At 56.1% G+C, this 17,714-nt stretch overlaps 3 protein-coding genes across 3 annotated transcripts; 1 reads left to right on the top strand and 2 right to left on the bottom strand.

Moving 5' to 3' along the window:
- Nucleotides 1–208: 208 nt before the first annotated feature.
- Nucleotides 209–4,728, top strand: Pkmyt1 (protein kinase, membrane associated tyrosine/threonine 1). Its single transcript, XM_038326828.1, is given in 11 exon segments — nt 209–990; nt 1,740–1,775; nt 1,777–1,884; nt 1,886–2,086; nt 2,088–2,236; nt 2,900–3,006; nt 3,141–3,250; nt 3,252–3,308; nt 3,505–3,659; nt 4,355–4,432; nt 4,521–4,728. Coding segments are annotated over 11 exon segments (1,464 nt in total). The 5' UTR covers nt 209–639; the 3' UTR covers nt 4,633–4,728.
- Nucleotides 4,729–5,426: 698 nt separating this feature from the next.
- Paqr4 (progestin and adipoQ receptor family member 4) lies at nt 5,427–8,286 on the bottom strand. Its single transcript, XM_038326829.1, is given in 10 exon segments — nt 5,427–5,745; nt 5,747–5,830; nt 5,832–5,948; nt 5,951–6,057; nt 6,152–6,301; nt 6,304–6,351; nt 7,817–7,837; nt 7,840–7,897; nt 7,899–7,945; nt 7,948–8,286. Coding segments are annotated over 10 exon segments (834 nt in total). The 5' UTR covers nt 7,982–8,286; the 3' UTR covers nt 5,427–5,577.
- A 1,227-nt stretch (nt 8,287–9,513) lies between these two features.
- On the bottom strand, nt 9,514–13,932 carry Kremen2 (kringle containing transmembrane protein 2). The gene is given in 18 exon segments (XM_042054905.1): nt 9,514–9,722; nt 9,725–9,729; nt 9,967–9,998; nt 10,000–10,046; nt 10,128–10,258; nt 10,352–10,392; nt 10,394–10,683; nt 11,021–11,062; nt 11,065–11,181; nt 11,360–11,476; nt 11,552–11,566; nt 11,569–11,590; nt 11,592–11,615; nt 11,617–11,644; nt 12,327–12,352; nt 12,354–12,502; nt 12,755–12,851; nt 13,705–13,932. Coding segments are annotated over 18 exon segments (1,620 nt in total).
- Nucleotides 13,933–17,714: the final 3,782 nt, after the last annotated feature.

The raw sequence follows: 17,714 nt of genomic DNA, 5'->3' as shown, positions 1-17,714 counted from the left end.
GACAGGGAGCTGCGGCAGCAAGAGCCTCCCTGGACATGTGCCCCACAGCGCTGGAGACTTGCAGGTTCTACTCTTTCTCCTGTTCTCACCAAGATTTGCTAGATTTTCTCCAACTCTTTCATTTTCTATCGTTAGTAACATATCCAAAGATTAAGATGGTTGTATAGTTTTCATCTATTGTACCTGTTTCTGGGGGAAAGGCCACAGGTCTCCTCATTTTATATGTGTATTCTAGAAAAGAGTCAAGTTTTGGAACTCAGAAGCTGTTTTTTCTGTGGAGTTGGTGATGAGAGATGGCACAATTTTTCTGTCTCAGGGCCTTGGGAGAGGCTGCAGAAAGAAGGCTGAATGGGCATCTCCAGAGCTGCTGGCTTATAGTATCCCCTGCTGGGTATGAGGCCCTTGGAGATGCAGGCTCATGGTTCTGAATTGGTATTTATGTCCCTCCAAGCTAGAGATGGCACAGTGCAGGTGTGTGATGGCTGTTCTTCTTCTCTGCAGGTACTTGTGGTCCACACGACCTCATGTGGAAAGTAGAAGTGTGTGTGGCCAAAGAAGTGGCTCTCTTGTGGGCCACAGAATCAAGTACTGTTTGAGTGTGGCCACATTGCTCTGTGCTCTGATCCTCTAGTATTGACCATGTCCATGCCCACTGAGGGCACCCCACCGCCCCTAAGTGGTACCCCCATCCCAGTTCCAGCCTACTTCCGACATGCAGAACCTGGTTTCTCCCTCAAAAGACCTGGGGGCCTCAGCCGGAGCCTTCCACCTCGGCCCCTGCCAAGGGCAGCATCCCATATCAGCCGTCTCTTCCCTCCTCGGACCCCAGGCTGGCACCAGCCCCAGCCCCGGAGGGTGTCATTCCTGAGTGAGACCTCAGAGACCCTTCGGAGTCCTGGGTATGACCCAAGCCGGCCAGAGTCCTTCTTTCAGCAGAACTTCCAGAGGCTTAGCCGCCTAGGTCATGGCTCCTATGGAGAGGTCTTCAAGGTAAATGAAAGGTGGTTTCCCAGGCTTCTCTGGGAAGCCTCTGCATTGGTGGGATGGTGTCTTAGGTATCCTGCTGCCCTTTATTCTTGATAGCTTGCCTCTCTAGGGCTTACAGCCACCTCCCAATCCCCACTCCCAGGCCAAACACCTCAAAGAGCTGCCTAACATGCACTGGCCCCTTGTCCAGATCCTGGCACAGCCTGCAGCAGCTCCCTGTTGCCACCTCTCTGCTTGGAGATGGTGTGCTGAGATCATGACTGGTTCTGTCTGACCCAAAACTGACTGAACCAATGCCAACCTTTTCCCCTAGGCTCAAATATTGTACCCTTTTTCCATTATAATTTTGTTTTCTTTAATATGGTATTAATTTTCCAATTATTTGTCTTCTAAAACAGTAGCTTTCCTTTATACAAACACTATTTGAAGGCAGTTTTAATTTAAAATACAAGTAGCATAGGCCCTTGGATCACCTATCCTCTCCAGAGGAAAGCTTGGGCACAACAGAGCATACTGCCCTGTTGTTTTGGACTAAATTTTTCTCTTTGCACTGGACCCCGGCCAGAGGCATAGTCTGTCCCCCATCTCCTCTGTTGTTGCGTCTCCAGTCCACTCTACTGCAATGAACATATATCTAGTTCCTTATCATTGCATGCAGAGGTCCAAGACTGATGTGTATTCCCCTGCATAGTGAAGTCTTAACAGCATTCTCTGACTTCCCCCTTCCTACCTCTGGGCAACCTCCCTTCCAGGTGCGCTCCAAGGAAGATGGCCGACTCTATGCTGTTTAAACGCTCCTTGTCTCCATTCCGAGGCCCCAAAGACCGAACTCGCAAGCTGGCTGAGGTAGGCGGCCATGAGAAGGTGGGGCAGCACCCACACTGTGTGAGACTGGAAACAGGCCTGGGAGGAGGGCGGCATCTTATACCTACAGACAGAGCTCTGTGGGCCCAGCCTGCAGCAACACTGTGAAGCCTGGGGGGCCAGCCTGCCAGAAGCCCAGGTTTGGGGCTACTTGCGGGACACTCTTCTGGCTCTGGATCATCTACATAGTCAAGGCCTAGTTCACCTTGATGTCAAGCCTGCCAACATCTTCTTGGGGGCCCCGGGGCCGTTGCAAGCTGGGTGACTTTGGACTACTGGTGGATCTGGGTTCAGCTGGCGCTGGTGAGGCCCAGGAGGGAGACCCTCGCTACATGGCCCAGAACTGCTGCAGGGCTCCTACGGGACCAGCTGCAGATGTGTTCAGGTAAGGCTGGGTGTGGAGACGCCATGAAAGACTCCATGAGGCCCTTATTGGAGATGATCAGCAGAAAGGGGGACTGCCCAAAAGAGGAGCTCTTTCCTGGTAGTAGGGTAGGAAGGCATTCAGGCCTAGGAGGTGTTGCCCCCTGCCCACTAGCTGAGGGTCACCAGAGTAAGCAACGGAATCTCTAGAGGCCCTTACACTGTAGGCTAGCAATCTGCTTGGCTAGCAGCTCTGTGGGTGTTCCCCAGCACTGGAAGAGTAGGGTTACAGCGAGATTGAGGGGCGCATTCTGAGACTACACCCAGGCCCAGGGTTCTGAGTCCACACTACTCTGCCTCAGTTGTAGTCTGGTTATTTCTACAGAATGCTGGTGTAACCCTAATAATCATAGAAACTAATGCCAGTGGAGTTCTGATGGACCTCCACTGCAACATGCTAACTGCTTAAGTGTGTTGGTCTCTGCTTCACAGCAAGGTCTCCATCTTGACTGCTGCTCACTGGCTCTTCTAGAGGCCTCCTCAAAGCTCCTCACCCCTTTTTACACTAAGTTCATGGTTTATGGAGAAAAGAGCAGCCTTTTCTACCAAGATGCTGCATAGGACTGGGATCCTCGTCACAACGCTGACTTTGTCTCTCTTTTTGTTCATGCCCTGACCTTCCTAGTCTGGGTCTCACCATCTTGAAGTGGGCCTGCAACATGGAACTACCCCATAGTGGGGAGGGCTGGCAGCAGCTGCGCCAGGGATACTTGCCCCCTGAGTTCACTGCTGGTGAGTGGGGGCTCAGGAAATGCGCCCAACTACTATCAGCTTCTCTGGCAAGGGGTGGCTAGTAGTAGGGACCACCACTGGGCTGAGGTCAGTACCCGGACTCCTGACATGCATGGCTTCTGCCTCATGAACAGGTCTGTCTTCTGAGCTTCGTTCTGTCCTCACCATGATGTTGGAGCCTAACCCACAGCTGCGAGCCACAGCTGAGGCCCTGCTGGCCCTGCCCATGCTGAGGCAGCCACGTTCCCTGGAATGTTCTGTGGTATATGGCTGCAGAAGCCCTAAGTCGAGGGTTGGGCCCTGTTAACAGGTAAGCCTCTATGGTGCTTACTGGTATACGCCAACTGTTCCTTGCCCAGGGGAATCTACCCAGTCTCCCTTTTTTAAACTTACTGTATAGACAGGATGTCCTTGAACTCATTATCTTCCTACCTCAGCCTCCAAGTGCTGTGTTTTTGTCACAAGGCTTTGATTTCTGAGGCTCCCTTTTCCCCTTAGGCACTGATCACTCTGCTATGCTGGTTCTGGCATGGTCTGGCTCATCCTGCCAGTTGGCTGCAGCCTCCAGGCCCCACCAGCACACCGCCTGGCTCTCCACCTTGCAGCCCACTCCTGGACAGCAGCCTCTCCAGCTGGGATGATGACAGCATAGGGTGGGTGAGAGTCTAGGGCATGGGGGGTGGAGGGTTGTGTGTATGTATATCACTGTGGTCAATGCTACATGGAAGGCGTCACAGGCCCCGTGGAAAGGAGGGATGGATGGGCTCTGTCACACCCAGAGGACAAAGGACTGGCTGTGTGGATGTAGCCCATGGCTTGTGTGGGCAACTGTGACATTCAGCACAGCTTTATAGCAGTTATTAGCACAGGATTGCAGTCCTGACGTCTGTAAAGGCGCCCCCTGTTCAGAAACAAAGTGCTGTCCTCCCCTGGGTAGACACCTCCCAGAAGCTGGTAAGTCCCTGTCCTGAGAGGATCCCTTTGTCCCAGGTGTCTGCTAACCAAGGGAAAGGGTGTGATTAAGAAACTGCTACAAAGAAGCAGCATACACTCTCAGGATCCCTCTCTTTATAGTGCCATTTTCCCTCGCTCAGAAGGTTCTTTGTAACATAGCAAAATAGTAGAAAGCTTCATTTACCAAAACTTGACATCTGAACCGGAAAAGGAACAGAAATGACCCTGAACATGTTCAGATAGGAAGACTTGACAGCTGTCAATGTGTGTTTTTTATTGTTTTGGTTACGGCCTTCTAGCTTCACCAAGCAGGGGCCTGGAACCAAGCGGATCAGAACTGGCTTGTCCTACCTTCCTCAACCCTAACACCCTGCTGACCTGTCCTTTCTTGTAGTCCCTCACTCTCCCCAGAGACCATCCTGTCCCGGATCACTAGGAGAACCTCTACCCCTCGAGGCAGGTACAAACCAAGGTGAGGAGGTGAGCAAGCCCGGGGCCTAGGGCTGGGGACAGTGACTTTGGGACCTAACGTTCTATTTCTTTTTCTTTCCTCCCCAAAGGGATGCCCTAGACCTAACTGACATGGACTCAGAGCTTCCTAGAGGTCCCTGTCCTACCTTTGAGCCACGGAACCTCCTCAGCCTGTTTGAGGACTCACTAGACCCAGCATGAGCCACAGGCCCAGCCTTGGTGCTTTTAAATCTCTGACCCCCTTTCCTACCTCTCCTCCAGAAACTTCTGTATCTAATAAAAAGTAATGAATCTTGGGAATACCCAAGGTTGCTCATGTGGCTACATGGCACTTTTTGTCCCTTTATTGATGTTGCCTAGGGTCTTAGGCCTCTGGGATGAACTGGCTATGAGGCGACACTCTGCTAGAGTGGCCTTTGGCCAGCAGGCTGGAGCCACGCACTGTATAGAGATTTCCTGAGCAGACATGTCTCTGGTGGGCAGGTCAGTCAGTCAGACCATGGCACTGAAGGTGAGTCCTTGGGCCAGTGAGGCCTGTATCCAAAGCCACCATTCCACATCCGTGCCTGTTGCCTAGGGAAAGCAGCCGCTCCTCTCATGTCTCTTGGCCAGACGATACAAGCAGGACCAAATGCCCACTTGGTCCTGAGAGAAGGGCCTGGTCCCACTGCCCTGCATCCTGTCTTCAGGAATGACGTAAACGGTAAAATTCTGGCTGCTGAGAGGTTTGGCATGCAGGGCAGAAAGATGGAGGTCAGGAAGCAGGAGCAGAGAGGCTAATTCAAGAATCCAGGAAGTATCTTGTGGGAGTGGCAAGATATGAGCAGTGGTTCCAGGCTGGAGGCTTGGAAAAGTGGCTGGACTCAACTGTCAGACATGGATTCAGAGACTCTCACGGGTCAAACAGGGTAAACTGAAGCTCAAAGAACGATTCCTTCTAGCTGACAGTAAAACAGTGCCCTGGAGGGCAGTTAGCGGGAGAGATTAATCCACAGGGAGGACTGAAGAGCGGTCTCCCAGACAGGAAGTCCCATGTGCTGCTTCTTCCAGGGAACCAGCCCCTTGCAGACCAGCAAAGGAGGGGAAGGTGGGATTATTTGTCTCAGGAAGCTGTGGGCAGGCTGGTTTTGGCAGCTAGGAGACAGCTCAGTCTGGGGGACAGGCATGGTGGGCAGCCCAGAGCAGGTCAGGTACAACACCAGCATGGAGCTGGAGAATGGAACCCACGCTGAGCAGGTGCATGATCTGGTGGGAGTTGCCCCAGTAGTCAAAGCGACCGGGCCCCCCCCAACGCTCTGGCAGACGTGCCACGTCTCACCAGCCCTCCAAGCAATGCCAATGCATCCATGCGCAGGTAGCAGGGCAGGGAGCCTGGAGCCCCTGAGCCCAGTCCTACACCCACGGGCCCCAAACACCAGTAGGCGGGCCCCGGCTTGCCAACCAAAGGCTCGAAGACGAGCACTGGTGGAGGGGGCAGTGAGGGCTCTCCAGCCAGCCACCACCTGACAGTGGGTGCTTTGTAAGCAATCAGGGCGCCTGGACGAAGCCAGGGTCTGCAAGCCAGAGTGCAAGTGGATGATGGGCAGGGCCCCTGCAGAGAGAGCAGAAAAAGGATATCAGTCCAAGCTAGCTGATCTTTCCTGCTCCGGGTCTCCCACCAGTAGCCCTTGCCTCCACCTTCCCGGGCCCTGGCTCACCCAAGAGTGTTGACAAGGCCGACTCCCACACATATCCAGGGCGAGGAGCCGGGCGTACACAGGACTGCCTCCTTGGTGGCACATGAAGAGGTGATACAGCACAGAGGCTGCAGGGGGCACCAGACAGGGCCACACAAGTGTACCTCCCAGCCAGCCATCCTTGCCCAATGACCCCAGGGCATGGTCATTGGCACAAGCACCAGGAAGCCCAGCAGGGCTAGCCCTAGAAGGAAAGAAGAGTTACCCACCAGACACATCAGCATAAAGGAAAGCACATCTAGAAGGTATCAACTGGGGCCAGGAAGATAGCTAATAGAAAAGGCTAGCTAAGCCTGACAATCTTTGTTTGATCCTGGATTCCACATGGTAGAAGAGAATCAGTTCTCACAGGGTATCTTCTAACCTCCACACGCCTGAGCAGATGTACACCCACCTACCCACACATATACTAAGTTAATATATAAATATAAAAAATTTAAAGTGACCTATCAAAAACACAAGACAACAGAGGAAAGCTGACAGAGTTCAACACTGTAGGTCTGTGGGCTCCAAAATTTCAAAAGTGTTACTGTCAGGGCTCACTGCAGGTCTAGAAGTACAGACAATGAACCCTACTTTGAGGTGTGGAAACCGGGTTCTGAGTGGCCTTGTCCCAGCTGAGCATGGCAGCCAGGAAGAGGATGGAGGATAGACTAACTCCTGAGCTGTCCTGACTGTCGCTGAAGCCACACAGGAGGCCAGACCAGGTCTGCCAATCTGTCCTGGAGTGTCTGCAGAAGCCTGGAGGAGCATGACCTCAGCCTGAGTTCTGATTAGGACAGGAGGAACAAACCAGACTCAGGGTTACTTAACATTGTCAAATGTCCAGGCAAATGGAGGCTTTGGGGTCTTTTTGTTTTACATGAAGAAGGAAGGCCAGGAAAGGCCAAAATGAAAGGAAGGGGCCCCGAAATAAGCTTATCCTATCTCTATTGGGGTGTTTTTAGGAGCTCTGTTCCTTCCAGTGCTGGCCTTTCTTAGAGATTCCCACCCTTCCCCACAGGCAGTTGGCATTGCTCTAACAGAGGACAAATACAGGCATCAGCCTCGATCTCGTTGGGGGTGCGACAAAAACAATAACATGCTCCCTCTCCTTTAGGGAAAAGCACAAAGCTAAACCTGTCTCTAGGCCTCTCTCCCAGATGGGGCAGCTCAAGGACAGACCAGGCTGTGCAGCAGAGCTCTAGGGGCAGCGAGGGGGTTGGGGGGACGGGCCACCATGCGGAGCCCCACGGTACTGCTAGGGTGGCGGGGACATTAGGCCACCACGAGGAGGGGCTTGGGCCGGGCAGGGGCGGTCTTCTTCTTTCTAACTCCTCCTAGCCAGTGAACGCCCATCTCCAGGAGGAGCGCTAGAGGGGGAGGGTGCCCAGGGCACAGGATTACCAAGGAGATATTAGGATCCTTACCCCTAGAGCTCAGAGGGATTAAGCTGGCTCCCACTCTGCTCCCCTCTTCTGCCCTGGGGCACTGTTGGAAAAGCAGAAGCTGGCAACGAAGCTTGGGACAATGGCAGCTTTGTCACCGCGGGCGCCCGGCCCCAACCGAGGGAGGGGCAGCCTAGGACTTGGACTGGGGAGCTGCTGCGCTCACAGACAAGGAGGCCCCGAGTGCGGGAAGCATAAAGCATGAGGTAGCCCCTCACCTACCGTGTGTGTAGATGTTGCCAGCTCATTGTGCAGGTAGAAGAGGCTGCGCAGGCAGCCCGAGCCGCTGCTGGCCGGCCGGTTAGCCAGTCAGTACGAACTTATTGAACTGCAGGTGCGGTGGCGAGCTAGCCAGTCCAGCAGGCGCGGCCCGGACAGGAACGCCATGGCCCCACGCACTGCGGCGGGCCAGCGACCCCTCTGCTCCCAGGCGTCTGCTCAGTGGAGTCGCAGAGCTGGGAAGCTCATCCCAATTCACCTCCGGGCTGTCCGGTCGCCCAGCGTAGGGTAAGCCGGGGGGTCCCGGCCCTCTTCCCTCGCGCGCTGCGCAACGCGCGAGCTCGACGCCCCCGCAAGGGAAAGGAAGCTGGTGACCTGGTGCTGAAGCTCAGTGCGTCCAGTTCCACCGTGGCAGAGCACCGCAGGGAGAGATCCTGTTGGCCGCAACGGCAGCCCGGCTTCTAGCCGCAGCCCTGAGGACGGGCGCGGCCGGACGCTGGAGGGGACGCCAGGCTCCACCCCGGCCTCCTCGGCCCCCGCCACCCTGCCGGTGTTTCGCGCGCTGGATTCCTGACGTTCACGTTGTAAGGTACCAATGGGCGCTGCGGGCGGGGATTGCTCCGCCCCGAGACCGCCCCCGGCCTTCCCTTTTAACATGTGCGGTTCCAGCCTTCTTTGCATGGGGTGCCTGGCTTGGGACGCGATTGTTCTGGGTTGGGCTCCTCTACTGGAGTGGCCTGGCACCTGGCGTCTACCAACATTTAACACCCCAGCTTTCTTAGTGATCTCTCAGGTTGCCGCACCTTTGAATATGCAAACAGCCTGGCTACCAGTGGCCTAAGCCCACAGTCAGACTCTGTCCAAGGTGCTGCTGGCTAGTCCCCTTCAGAGGAGTCCAGCGCAACGCTGGCGCGTACCCACTTTTAAGGTATGCCCCTATTGGCCAGGTACCCAAGCGTCTAAGATGTGTGACTCACCTGAAGCCCTTGGAGAGGCCCAGCCCTTCCGGCCAGGCTTCTTAGAGCTGGGTTCCACCCAACTCTCTCCCTATTATCGCCCCACAAGGCACACCTTCCGCTGGTTCGGGTCGGACAAGGAACCGGCTAAGGCAGGAGGCCAGGGAAGAAAGGTTGGCTCTCTACTCTTGCGAGTACCAGAAAGGAACTTCTACCCACAGCCGGCTTCCACTTCCTCTCTCACAAGAAAGCTCACGGTTGAAACACCCAGCATCTCACCTCCTACCCGACAACCCTTATTAACATAACTCCTCCTCACACAAAGAACTTGCTGAAGACGCTACCAAAATAGGCCCTTTATTTTAAATCTATGGTTCTCTGATCAGTCTTTAGATCGCCTTTGTTGACCCCTAACCTTTCATTGAGGGCAGCAGTCCGGGGACCGCCCCCAAAAGAGGCGCAAAGAACCCTAAAGCCCGACACCACCTTTCACATCAACGTCCAAGGATTAGAGTGTGAGTTCCTTTTGCCCTTTGGCTTGCTTCAACCATTTGGACCCCAAGGGTCAGACCAAGTTCTCAAATAGCACTGGATGCTTCCTGTCCGATTTTCGGGTCTCCCCGAGATGACCAGAGACCGAGCGGCCTTTAAAGGACACAAGGAAGAGGTTAGGGTGCTGCATAGTATCTCAGGTGTGCCATCTCGCTGGCGAAAACAGTTGTGATGGACCCAGGACGTCTGGTGTCAGAGAGCAGAGACGAGGGAGCGCAAGGAGCTCTGGCTGGAGGCAACTGAGGGGCCGGTTAAGGCCGCGGCAGGACCCTCAGCCTGAGAGTCCCCTGGGGGACAGGGCAGGGCCAACCCCTCGGGGCCGCGGCGGTACCACACAGCCCAGCTTCTCCCGGGGCCCCGGGAAGGTCCCAAGGCCAGAGACCCTTTTCCTGGAGCCAGCGACAGCTCCTAGAGAGGGAGCAGACGTCAGCTGGACCCATACCCGTCTTGCCTCCAGCATCCTGCTCTGTCCTGCGAACCCCAAGTGTAACTCTCCCAAGGCCACGCCCCCTCAAGAACCCAGGACCTTCCTAGCTTTGTTTCCCCCCGTCCCGGCTCCCCACTAGAGCCCCCCACACCCAGAGCCACGAGGCATCAGGCACCCAATGCGGGGTCTGCCCTCAGCCCTGCCCCCAGCGCCCGCACCGTCGACGCAGCAAACGCAGCAGCGACAGGACGCAACAGCAGCAGCACGGAGATGGCCGTCACGGTGGAGAAGACTCGGGCTGTGGGCACAAGGGTGTGATGAGGACAGGCCTCCGAGGGGCCACTCCCTGACTAGTTCCCACCTTGCAAGCCAGCCTTACCCCCTATGGAAGCCTGTGCAGCTCCGGGCTTAGGGCTGCAGCTCACGTTGGCACCATCCGGGTCCCCTGCAGGAGTCTCGGCCGAAACCTTAAGAGATGCGCTGTCCTCCACTGTGTCCTGCAGCCCTGCGGGAGAGAGGTATGAGGTGAAGTGGCCAGAAGTAGGGTTGTGTTGGCGGGTGGTGAGGGAGTGGGCAGGAGGGCTGGCCCCTGCTCACCACGGTTAGGTGAGAGCGAATCCTTGAGCGTGGCCTCGGGCGTCGCTTGCGGAAGGTGAGTAGTAGTGCGGCAGTGCGCAGGCGCAGAGGACCAGGCGGCGGAGGGTGGACGCCGTCGAAGGCGCGGAGCAGGTTGCCCGACGAGGCATCGCGTAGCTCCAGCCGGTCTCGCGAATCGGCCAACTCGAAGAGTCGGAAGGTGAGCTCCAGCACAGCGCCCATTTGGCCCAGTACCCCAGCTGCAGTTCCGATTTCTGGCCCATACTCATCCGGAAAGTCCGGGGAATAGATGACACCCTGAGGCGCCGTCCAGTTTCCCTGGCATGAGCCCACGGATACTTGGAGGCGGGGGAGGCGGTCAAGAACCTGAGGCCATCCAGGCTTTCTTTCCAGCGCAGAGATCCCCCTTTTCCAAGTAGGCCTCGTTCCCGCCCCAGTACTGGCATCTGGCACCGACCAGTTTCTATAAATAGGCCCCACCTTCCGGCCAATCCCTTATCAAGTCCGGGCTTCACAATCAGGTTCTACCTCAAGCTCATTACAGATCCTGCCTTCAACCCTTATCTCCCGATCTTATCCCACCCCAGCACCAGGCTTCCCTGATTACACTCCTACTAGGGAATGGCACATCAGAGCCCACTGAGACTATGCTCCTCTCTCTAGACCACACCTCACCTTCATAGATGCCCAGTCGCCCATCGCCTCCACACAGCTGGCTGGGTGGCCGAAACAGATCTGGTCACAGTCGGTGGCAGGGGCTGGCCGTCCCCGGGCCAGGTCGCTTTTCAGAGCCACAGAAGCAGGCATACCAGCCTCCACGCCAGCCAGCTGAGAGCACAGACTGGTGACCCCCAAGGCAGGGATGGTGGATATGGGTGGAGTAGTGGGTGGGAAGTAGGGATTGGTGAGGTTCAGAAGTTAGTGTCAAGTTCTGGCATCAGTGTTGGGAGCTGGGTAGGCCCTGAGGTCAAGATAAAGGGTCACTGGTCTGAGACCAAGGTCAGTACCTGGTAGCCTTCATGCGGCAGAATCGAAGGCACACCTGGACTGTGAGCTTTGTGGAGGTGCCACTGGGACCACTGAGAGCGGGGGGTGCCCCAGAGTCCACGAAGCAGCCTAGGTACCCAGGCACTGTGGAGGTAGCAGAGTCAGAATTCCACCTCTGAAAGCGACACCCTCCCCCCCCAGGCTCTTGCGCTTACTCACTGTGACACGTGGGGAATCACAATAGCGCCAGTAGATGCCCCTCCTCCGTCTCTGGCACGTAGCACCCAGGGCTGCACATCACCGTCTGGGTTCCTGTGGTCAGAGAGAAATGGTTGAGTGCGCCTACTACCCTGCCCTGTAGCCACCACGTTCTAGAGGCATGCTCTTATGTCAGGTTTCTCCATCTCCAGTTTTCTCCATCTGCTCCTTTGACCTCCGAGGGACACGGAAGTTGCCATAAGAGCTGGAGAGTTGTTTTCATGCGTTTGTTGACCTCACGGGAGAACTTCGTGACTTTTCAATGGGTCCTCACCACTCCCTTTGCATAAACGTCAAAGGAGTACAAGCAGTAAACCCCTCAGCTTTGTGGCTGGGCAGCAAGTGGGCCCCCTTTCAGACCCTGACTGATGCTCCAGAAGAAAACTGTGTCTTTGACCCCTCCAAGATTGGGTTTGGTAGATGCTGCTTAAGTAAGTACTTCAAGAACCATTCCAACATCCCAGGGTTCAAGTTTTAACCAGATCAGACGTCCAGGGGCCCCTGGTGTAAACCTTTGTCTGGCCCTGGTTGGAGGTTTTGCAGAAAACTATCACCTATGTCTGACACGTCTTTAGTTCCAAGCTTTTGCGAACCTGTGAACCCTAGGTATGAGATGGGCCCGCGGCACTAAATCTTCCTGAGGGTCCTGTACTTAAGGCCAGAGCAGACCACCCCTCTGCCCCGCCTCCAGCCACCACTGGTCCAGCCTCACTGACAGCTCCGCCCCGCCGCTCACCTACAGAAGTTGTGCGCGCCCAGCCACCCAGCGGCCCTGAGGATCGCTGGCGCTGCTGTAACTGTGCTGCTGCGTCTGGTCCCAGAAAAGACAAGGGCGTCCGGCTCCGCGCGGGCCCGTGTAGTTCTGGCGGCCTCGGTAATCAGCGCCGTTCACCTGGAAACATTCGGACAGGCCTGCCCGGCAATCGTGGGATTTTGGAGAAGTCTGGAACGCTCACTGGGCTTCCTCACTTCTCGACCCCCAACTCCTGCCTGGTCCCAGTCCAGTACTCCTCAGTTCCCATCCACGAGGGAGCCTTCGGGCTGCCCAGCTGCTCCGTCCACCTGCCATCTCCCGCCTCCCCAGTTTTGGGGCCCCAGCCCTGGGCGCAGAAGTCCAAAAGCCCCAGCAGTGACTTTGGCCTGGCCGCTGGGGTTTAAACTCACCTGGACTATGAAGGCTTCCTGCTGAGGCTCCGCGCGGAGGCAGCAGCATCGGGAAAAGGAAAAGGAGGCACTGCAGAGCCCAGTGTCCCCATCTTCCCTAACCAGGAGAGATGTTGCCTGGCCAAAGCAAGGCCTGAGACGCCCCCGGGGTTGCTCTAGGTCTAGGTGACCTGAGGGGGGCGTTGTCCTCTGATCCTCTGTCCTGGTCTTTGGTCGCCGCTGCAGGTTCGGGAACCAGGAAATATCCTTCCCGGGATCTCGGCCCGGGTGTCGCTCCTCAGTGGTCTCTGGGGGAGGTATCTGGCCAGAGGATGAGCTCAGGCTCCGGTTTCTATTTCTGGGTTGTGCCTGGGTCCCCACACCCACCCCATCGAACTGTGTTCTTGCAACCCTGATGTCTCCCTCTACCAGGTCATCTAAAGCACTGTCTCCGGCCCCGCTTGTGTCTGTCCCTACAGGTCCCCTCCCCTCTTGTCTTCCCCTCCCCCGGGAAGACTAGAAACCCCGCCCGCGATTGGAGCGCAGGACAGCAGGTCCAGACCGCCTCCCACGCCTGTCCCCCGGGACCCCCATCGTCCCAAACTCATGCCTCCCATCCGTTTCTCCCTTTTTCCAGGGTTGGTGTGGGTTCTATTGGGAGAAGCATGGAGGACAGGACAGCCAGTTTAGCAGCCCTCTAGAGGACTCTAAAAAGAGAGTTACAAGCCTCCCTCCCGCAGGGCAGGCACAAAGCCAAGGTGGCCACAGGCACCCTAATTGTCAAGTGCACGCGTGCATTTGCGCTTCCCATTCAATTCCACTCATTCATTGTAAGACGCTCACCACGCACATCTTCTCCGAGTCCTCCCGCTCGTCTCTCCCCGGTCCCCTCCGCGGCTGGTTTGAATAAGGAAGACGCCACTCCCTGCCCCTGATCGCGGGAGGAGACAGACAGGAATCGTGGACGCTACCCGCGACAGGCAGGGGCAGCTGGTGTCTGGGGAGGAAGGCAAGCTGTGACCCAGGTTCAACCCGCCCCCTCTCCCGCTCATCCATTTCTTCCACTCCCTAGGACCCCAGCCCAGGCTCTCCGGAGCCTTGCCTGCGGTGGAATTCCCCCAGCGGTGCCCCCCACCTGGCAGGGGAGGGGGAGGGGAGCAGGCCCAGGCAGGGGGCGTGGGGGAAATTCCCCGTCCCATCCCCCTGAGCCCAACTCCTCCGAGTCCTCTGATCTCCCAGTGCTGCCCCGGGGCTTGGGGGAGGCCAGCGCAGGTGCGTGGGAGGGCGGGGGCGGGGACCCAGGGAGGGAGATGGGGGTACCCTATGCGTCCCTACCCTGTTCAAACCTTTTGCCCATCAGGCCTGCCTGCCCACCCTTTACTAGTCCCTGTATGTCTAGTCCCTTGGGCCCAGGCTGGCCTGGCCCAGCTCTGACAATCCTGGGCTTCCCGCCTCCCCAACCCCTCGCCTAACACACGTCGTCCCGAAGCAGATGGAGAAACAAGATTCCTAGGGAGGATTCTGAGAGGTCGACGCGTTTGTGGCAGGGATCAATAATTAGCTGTGGGAATCTTGCATTGTGCAGTTGGCACTACAGGCGAAGGTTCTTGAGGGCCACAAGTCGTCAGGGGGTGGATGGAGTGGGGTATGGGATGGGGTATTTCCAAGGAGAGGGGCTTGCTGAGGTTGTAGGCTCAGGTGGGGGGGGGGGTGCCTCCTTTGGCAGCTCACTCAGTGGCCAAGCTGAGCTCTGGGCTAGGAGTCTCCCTCTTGCACTGATCCCACCAGAGCCCTCCAAACGCCTATCAAGGAAGTCTCAAGTTGATCTGTCAGTCTTGGGGTTTCCTTCCCTTTCTACCTGAGGGCCAGAAAAAGCTGGGGGCTCTGTAGTCCCGACCCCTCACATTTTCTGTGAGGGTCGGTCCTGTGGAGGAAGAAGTGAACGAACAGGAATGAATGATGGCAGAGTTAGCTGGGGGATGACTTCTCCCTGGCAGAACCATGGGTTGCCCTAAAACAACCCTAAATAGTTTGGGGAAGACCAGCCCAGTCCTGTCCCCAGCAAAGGGGCAAGAGAGGGAGGTAGTGCCCGGTTACCAGGCTGACAACACTGAGATGGGAGTGAGATGGGAGTGAGTGGGAAGTGTCCCTGCCACAAATTCCAACCTGGGGTGGCTTGTGGAACCTCTGAATAGAAAGGCCTCGCGCCCTGCACCCCTCAACACACACTTCCCCAGCATTCCACACTCTGCACGGTACAGGCAGCAGCCTGTCGCATTCCCAAGGCCCTAGGGGAGGATTTGTACCGCCCCATTCTGCAGATCCGCGGACTGGGGCTCAGAGGCCCTTGGCAACTGTGGGCTCACTAGCTGTTCAGTGTTGGAGCCCTGTTTCAAGCCGAGGATGATCTAGATGCCAGACATTGACACCATTGTCCCTATCACACATCCTTGGAGTTCTCTGAGTCTACAGGACTACGTCGCTATAGAGGGGCACCAGGAATCTTTCTCAGTGTACTTTTAGACAGGGTCTCAACTGTAGCCCTGACTGGATCAGAAGCTTGTCATAATAGAGCAGGTGTGGGCTGGAGCTCATAGATTCCCCCTGCCTCTGCCTCCCGAGTGCTGGGATTAAAAGCCTGTGCCATCATGCCAGCCACCAGCTCTTTTCTCTTGACTAGAAGTCCCATTGCCTCCCCGCGTTGCCGATGAGAGCTGCTGTCTCACAGCGGTCTCCCCAGTAGCACTTTTTCACAGCTGGGGAAACCAAAGTAAGGCAGGAAGTTAGCCCAGGGTCAAAGTGCCTAAGACCCTGAGGACACAGAGTGTATCTTGGCCTGTTACTTCCTTGAATAAATTTGCATATACAAACCTGTCAGATGGGGACAATAGAAAAACAAAAAAAGAACAGAAAATTTGGCATGGGGGCTGGAGAGATGGCTCAGAGGTTTAAGAGCACAGGCTGCTTGCTCTTCCAGAGGTCCTGGAGTTCAATTCCCAGAAACAGCATGGTGGCTCACAGCCATCTGTAATGAGATCTGGTGCCCTCTTCTGGCGTTCAGGCGTACATGCAGGCAGAACACTATACTAAAAGGAGGAGGGGGGGGAGAAAAGAAGGAGGAAGATGTAAGAGGAGGAGGAGGAGGGGGGGAGGAGGAAAAAAAGAAGAAGAAAGCTTGTGGCACTCAGGTTTGTCTGGTCCAGTGTGGAAAAAGGTGTGAAATGGGTAGAGACATTGGGTGGCGTTTATCCCGGGATGTGTCCTGGGGTTGCAGGGTGCGTTGAGCCCATTTCATTGTTCTTGGGGGGTCTATCAGAGTGAGGGTGGACCCTACTGGAGACTCAGAGCAGTGTTCCTGCCAGTAAAGGCAGCACTCTGAGCTGTCTTTCTGTGTGCGCGCCTGCATTCAAACCTCCCCTCACCCCTTCACCCCACCCCAGAGGCTGCTCTCGTCCTTCTCACGGCACCTTCCTTTCTTGGCATCACACCTCTGCATCTGCCTTCACTTGGTTACAGGTCACAGATGAGAACCTTGCGTGGGTGCCCTTTGCTGCTCGGGGTCTCAGGAGCCTGCCCACGACCCCCTGCCAGTTTTCTGGACCTGGCTCCTCTTTCTGTACCACCACCTGGCCAGTGTGGGAAGGCAGCGCACAGCCTGTGCCTCTGTGTTGGGAGGACGTGCGATCAGTTCAAAGGACCAACACTCCAGACCACACCCCCTCCAATGAGCAGCTGCTGCTGCTGGCTTGTCCTAAGTGCTATGGTCACAGCCCATGCAGGAGTGGAAGACACTCAGAGGTGGAACACCCACTTGACTTTGTCCACCTACTGTGAGATTTGACAAATTACTTGAGCTTCCTTGGCCTCAGTTTCCCTACTGGCATGTCACCAAATGGCTACAGCTGGAGAAATGGGTGCCCAGGCCTACTGCAGGTTGGCTCTCTGGTTACACCTGCCACCAGCCTCCAGGGGGCGCTGGAGAACTCTGTTTCTTGAGACCGCTCGTGATTTATTGGAAATTATCTTTGTGGACTTGGTTGACAATATTGAGAGGTGGAGTCAGTTTATCTGCTCCGCCCACGAAATTCTTTTGGAGGGACCTCAGGAAGGGCGGCTACTGACCTGGGGCTATGGGTTGTGCTGGTTCTTCAGTGCCCCTCCCTCACAGGAGGCCTGGGAAGGAAAGGTTTCACTTTCGAAGGATGAGATAGCTAAACAGAACAGCCCTGTTTGGTCATTTGCAATCAGGCTAGCTTGGCGGTGCTTGGTGATGATACAGTAACTGACTTGAGGGGGCATGGGGGTGTGAGGGAACCTCTGGGAAAGAAAACTGAGAGCTGGAGGCCCCAACCTTGGTTGGTGAGGAACCACCCATGACTTGGTTTCAGAGTCCTCTGGTTTGGAGCAGAAAGGTGAGAAATGCATCCTGTCCAGCCTCCTCCCTGCTTCCCCAGACCTCTGATTCTGTCTCCTCTTTTCTCAGGAAAGTTATAGCATCAGCTGGGAGCTACAAATGCCCCGAGGGGTACCAGTTGCTGCTGGAGTCTTGGCCCTCCTTGCTCTCCTGGCTTTGGTCTATCATTGTCTCAACGAGGTACCTTCCTTCTGACTCCATGCCTCTGCCCACAGCCATCTCCTCAGAACCCGCTACCCCTCCTCATGGTTCTCTCTGTGCCCAGGCCTGGAAGTCCAGATGGAGGCTTTGCTGTGGGAGCTGGAGATGCCCTCCAACTGGAAAGAGCTTGCAGTTTGTCTTCATCCACAGCCTGAATGAGGGCCACCCGGGAATCCTCTCTTCAGAGCCTTCCCCATTGTCCCCTGAAGGCCCTAATGGCACCAGGACCGCTCTTCAGCTTCGGGTATGAAGAGGATCCTGCCCTCCATGCTCAGAGCAGGTTGTAGTATCTGCCAAGCACCCTGCAACTATTTGGGAAACCATTAACGTGATGGAGGACTGAGCCCACGGGTGAGGGCAGTGTGA

The sequence above is a fragment of the Arvicola amphibius genome, chromosome 4 (genome assembly GCF_903992535.2).
Source record: "Arvicola amphibius chromosome 4, mArvAmp1.2, whole genome shotgun sequence".
NCBI classification, from domain to species: Eukaryota; Metazoa; Chordata; class Mammalia; order Rodentia; family Cricetidae; genus Arvicola; species Arvicola amphibius.
The sequence above is the reverse complement of the archived record's forward strand: the minus strand, read 5'-3'. Positions and strand labels throughout refer to the sequence as shown.